Consider the following 5,156-nt stretch of genomic DNA (forward strand, 5'->3'; position numbering starts at 1 on the left):
ATGCTCGCGTATAGCCTGTTGTTCACCGCCGCGTACCTCATCCACGTGGCGACCTACTGCGCCCAGAACCTGAAGGGTCTCGGTTACTCTAATGTGGCGACCAAGTCGACCAAGGTGGAAGAGTCGGATGAGTACGTAGGTCGCGATGAGCGCCAGGACGCAAATTCGCACAAGTACACCCACGTATTCCCGTTGTTCTATGAGAAGGCCAAGGCGATGGAAAACGAGGTTGCCATCACAGAGCTAGAAGATTCTGAAGTAAAAAGAGAAACTACCTACGGACAATTATTCCAGCAGGCTCTAAGTTTAAGTCATCACCTTAACACCCTGGATGGAGGAGTACCGATGAAAAAGTATGAAGAAGCATGCAACAAAGGGCAATTCAAACTGTTAGGAATTTATGGATCCAATTCTGCTAATTGGTTAGTGGCTGACTTAGCCTCCATGGTTAGTGGAGTCACATCCCTAGTGATGCACTCCAAGTTTAGCATTGATGAAGTGTGCGAAATATTGAACGAGAGCAAACTGGAGTGGCTATGTATAGACCTGAACTTGGTGGAGTCTTTGCTTGAGAGGAAGGATAAATTACCCCATTTAAAAAAATTAATCATATTGGATAATTTAAATCATAACACAAATAAAGGAAAGCGAGCGAACCGCCCAGGGGCTCCCACAGAAACGCAAGAACAGAAGGAGAAACGAGAAAAATCGGAAAAGTTGGAAAAGGAGAATTTAGATTTGTTTAAAAAATTGAAAGCGAAAGCAGAAGAATTACAAATGAGTATGTGTGAGATAAATGACTTAACAAAGGATAAGGTGACCAAATACAATGTAGCAAAAAAATCTGATCCGGAACATATATCTACCATTGTGTATACTTCAGGCACTTCAGGAAAACCAAAGGGAGTCATGTTAAGTAATAGAGCCCTGTACTACACTGTGGTACCAGTTAGCAAATTAAGCATTTTCGCAACGTTCCAGCCAAAACACCATTTTTCCTATTTACCCCTTTCGCACATATATGAACGAGCCATAGCATACTTAAGTTTTTATCGAGGCATACACATAAGAGTATGGAGCAAAGACATAACCCTTTTTTCAAAAGACCTGTCTCAGTCAGGTACTAACATCGTTGTGGGGGTGCCCAAAGTATTCAACAGAATATACACAAGCATCATAAATGAAATTGCAAAGTTACCTCCATTTAAAAGATTTATGGTGCAAAGAATAATAGCTATGCGTAGGGCAAATAATTCTGGGGCATTTTCAAAATTTCTCGAAGACTTAACTCACGTGTCACAAAAAATAAGAGACACAATTAACCCCACAGCGGATGTATTTTTAAGTGCAGGTGGAAAAATATCTCCTAAAGTTGAAAGAGATCTAAGTGTTTTATTAAATATTAATTTTTACCAAGCATATGGTTTGACTGAAACAACTGGACCCGTCATAGTTCAACATGTCAGGGATACGTCCACAGGTAATATTGGAGGACCTGTGTCTCCGCATGTACAATATAAAGTACAAACATGGGAAAAGTATAACGCTAAGGCCAAACCACCAAGAGGAGAACTACTCCTAAAGGGACCACAATTATTCAGTGGATACTTCCTTAAGCCAGAACAAACAAAAAATGCATTTACAAAGGATGGTTTTTACAAAACAGGAGATGTCGTACAAATAAATAAAGATGGGTCTATTACCTTCTTGGACAGATCTAAGGGGTTAGTAAAATTATCACAAGGAGAATACATCGAGACAGAAATGCTTAACAATTTATACTCAGACATAGAATTTGTTAATCATTGTGTAGTGTATGGTGATGACTCCATGGATGGACCACTCGCCATTCTCAACCTAGACAAGAGCTTATTCGCAAAATTTCTCGAGAGAGATGGGGTCTTAAAAGAACAAGGAATAACCATTGAGGAGTTCTTAAAAAATTTGAACGATGAAAAACTTAATAAGGAGGTGTATCTCAAATACGTCAGGGAAAAAATGCTCGGCATGTACAAAACGACCAATTTAAATCGCTACAACATTATAAATGATATTTATCTCACTGGTAAAGTGTGGGACACCAGCAACTACCTCACCCCTACTCTGAAGGTCCGAAACTTCTACGTCTATAAGGACTTTCAATCCTTCATTGATAAAATCAGGAAGGGTTATAAGGATAAAATGAAACTCAAGAATAAATAGTTTCACAATATATATGAAGCCATTTGTGTCCTTCGTAGAGCGCAAAAAAAAAAAAAAAAAAAAAAAAAATTTTACAAGTGATCCTCGCGTAACAAATAAAACAGAATAATGCTCCCCACACACACACACACTATGCGCAGAACTTGTATAATGGGTACATCAACAAGTATATACCACCTTTGTGTGTGTGTGTGTGCGCGTGTGCATACCAGTAGAGGACCTCTCTCCAAATGAGTGGGGAAGAAAAGGACATCAGCAATTAGTATAGCAGGGCTTGAAAAGACACACAGTGTCTCGCCTCCCACACGTGTGGTCATGCGGTGGTGTTACAATTCCGTTTGTACGATATTTGTACAACGTTCTCTGCCGTTTTGCCATCCTTCAGTTCTGATATATGTATATATATGTATTTTCCTTCATTCGCGCCGCCGTCTAACCGTAGGCCGGCCAATCGCATGAATATTTTTTAAACACCCTTTTCCCTCATTGTGATGTTATAGTCCGCCCGCGTTCGCACATATGAGCAGGTTTACATGTACGCACGTGCGGCAGTGCTTGTGCAGAGGGGGCAGGGGGGTGGGCTTTGTTTTTTTTGCGCCCCGTCTCGTTCGTTTCGTAGCTTTAATCTCTCCACGTGTTCTTTGCGTACGTTTATTTTGTGCCACCACAGTGGAGTACAGCACCCGCAGTGAAGAAGGAAAATCCACACATGGGAGAACTTCCCATGGAGAATAATCCCCCTTTAATTTTTCTCTTTTTTTTTTTTGTGTACAAAACTTCATCGTACAATACAGCCTGTAACATTTTGCGTGGCTACATCGTGAGTACCTACGATTAATCTGCTGTTTACTTTTAATAGCCTTTTCATAATTACGTTTTTAAAGACTAAAAAACAAAAAAAAAAAAAACGTCAGTTCGAGGTTAATTTTTTTTTTTTTTTTTTTTTTATCCGCCGGGAGCGAGCAATATGGCGCGCAAATTTTTGTGCAGACACGTGGCACAGGTGCTGCACTAACCAAGCCACTACTTCCCTGAGGGGAGCGGCAGCACGTATAAGGTGCCTATGGTATCGATGCCCAAAATTTGTATGTCGTTCTTCTGCGCCTTATTTGTCCTGCCAGGCTTGCTCGGCTTGCTGCTCCTGTTGGAAGCGTTCTCAGTGAGTAGATCTTCCGCGTCCGGCTGGTGGTAGAACTGCGCCAAGCAGATGTTGTACTCCCCAGGGTTATTAATCTGCAGACGGTGTGAGGGGATTTGCTGCATGCCATTTTGTGTATCCATTCAACACAGTGTGTGGTCCTCTCTCCTTCTTGCCACAGATATTCTACACCGATCGCGCCTCCCATACCTTGATGTTCTCCAGGAGGATCTCGTTGTGAAGCAATTTCGTGAAGACAGGCTCCAGCAGTATGCCTTCGGATTCCAAAATGTTTTTTTCGATGGTGCTTGGGCTGCGTGTAGGGGGGAAGCGAGAAATAATACAATCCGGTGAACTAGCAGTCATGCGATGGTTATACTGTTGGGCAGAGCGAGGAGGGGAGCAAGCACCCAGCGAGTGACACTCGAGTGGACTCTCCAAAAAAATTATTTTTGAATATTACGAGCACGTGGATCCCTTATTCACAACGAGCAGCTGCAGACATTCGTGCAAGTTGTATCCCTATGAAAGGGGGGGGGGGGCGGAGGAAAGGCGGGGAATGTCGCAACGGGTGATGTTTTCGCATGTGTCTCTCCTGACTCCAATCTTTGCGCAGGTAGGAACACAGAATAGACCCCCAATCGTTGCACCCTATTCGTAATAAAGATTTTTTTTTTTTTTCTTGTTCCAACCCGAATGGTGATGAACTGAGGTGTTTGTCCGCGTCCGCCCTGAAAAAGTGACGAGCATAGTTGCGCGTGTGTGCATGTACATAGGGGGAGGAATTGGCCCATGTGAAAATAACCACTCTCAATAGGGGTCATTTCACTTCAACGGCAAGTACCGAGGCAAAGATAGAATATTTTTTGTTCCTCTCCGGCTCAGCTATGGCACAATGGTGGAAGTCCTGCAGGATGGGTGAGAGGCAACGCAAAGGGAGGAAAAATATACATATGTATGCATATACATACCAAACACTATATAAAACAACGCCAGTGAATCATCCAATGCTTTACAAAAGGAAAGTATGAGGGGAAGGGGATGATATAACCCCTCCCCAATGGATGTTCTTTACTAACACTTGGACATGTGCCTCTGTGCAGGTCCACAAACGGCTCGCAGATTTTTTGAATTTGACTTCCCCTCTGCTCTAATTTCTGCAACGAGTGGAAGGAAAAGGGGGGAGTAAATTTATTTCCATTCTGAATGACATTGGCCCACAAGGGAGTGTGTGTCACTTTTGCACAAGCAAAATCAACATTGAATATTTGCACTTGGCGGTGCGTGGCTTGTCTACTCCTCATCCACTTACGTAGCACTGAGTTGGATGACTGAGCTGGTTGTGGCACTTCTCTCTGACGCAGTCTGGAGTTGGGGGAAGGAGAACCATTTCGAGAAAATTATTTTATATATATATATATATTTGTGTGTATGTGTCTTCATGCACTAGTGGGCAACTCTTATGCGTAAATGCGCTAGCAGTGAGACACTGGCTTAATCTCTTATGAAGTGCACACACCCATTGGACAGAATAACTTGCTCTTCTTTTCATTTCCTCCTAAGGGATAAAACGGGACGCAAAAAAAACAAATAAATAAATATAAAATAAAAATAAAAGTGAGCCCCGTCACCTTTTTGTTGTGCGTGTACCTACGTTATTATGTTGTTATTTTATTATTTTTTTTTTTTTTGTATTACTTTTCTTGGTTCCGCTGGCTACCTTCTCCTCTTGCGCTTTCTGCAAACAGCAGGTGCGGGAAAAACACATTTAGGCCGCATTTCCAGCATGTGCAGGCAAAAAGGTAAAAAAAAAAAA

The 5,156-nt window shown here is 42.1% G+C and overlaps 2 protein-coding genes across 2 annotated transcripts; one reads left to right on the forward strand and one right to left on the reverse strand.

Moving 5' to 3' along the window:
• AK88_03043 (uncharacterized protein) lies at positions 1-2,202 on the forward strand (the record flags this gene model as incomplete). The annotated part of the gene is made up of 1 exon (XM_012480666.1): positions 1-2,202. One exon carries the CDS (start codon positions 1-3, stop codon positions 2,200-2,202), a length of 2,202 nt encoding a protein of 733 aa, XP_012336089.1.
• Positions 2,203-3,225: 1,023 nt separating this feature from the next.
• Positions 3,226-5,108, reverse strand: AK88_03044 (uncharacterized protein; the record flags this gene model as incomplete). Its single annotated transcript, XM_012480667.1, has 9 exons — positions 3,226-3,435; positions 3,551-3,653; positions 3,804-3,862; positions 4,033-4,071; positions 4,185-4,247; positions 4,420-4,497; positions 4,653-4,705; positions 4,860-4,898; positions 5,039-5,108. 9 exons carry the CDS (start codon positions 5,106-5,108, stop codon positions 3,226-3,228), a joined length of 714 nt encoding a protein of 237 aa, XP_012336090.1.
• Positions 5,109-5,156: the final 48 nt, after the last annotated feature.

The sequence above is a fragment of the Plasmodium fragile genome, assembly GCF_000956335.1.
Source record: "Plasmodium fragile strain nilgiri unplaced genomic scaffold supercont1.32, whole genome shotgun sequence".
Classification (NCBI taxonomy): Eukaryota; Apicomplexa; class Aconoidasida; order Haemosporida; family Plasmodiidae; genus Plasmodium; species Plasmodium fragile.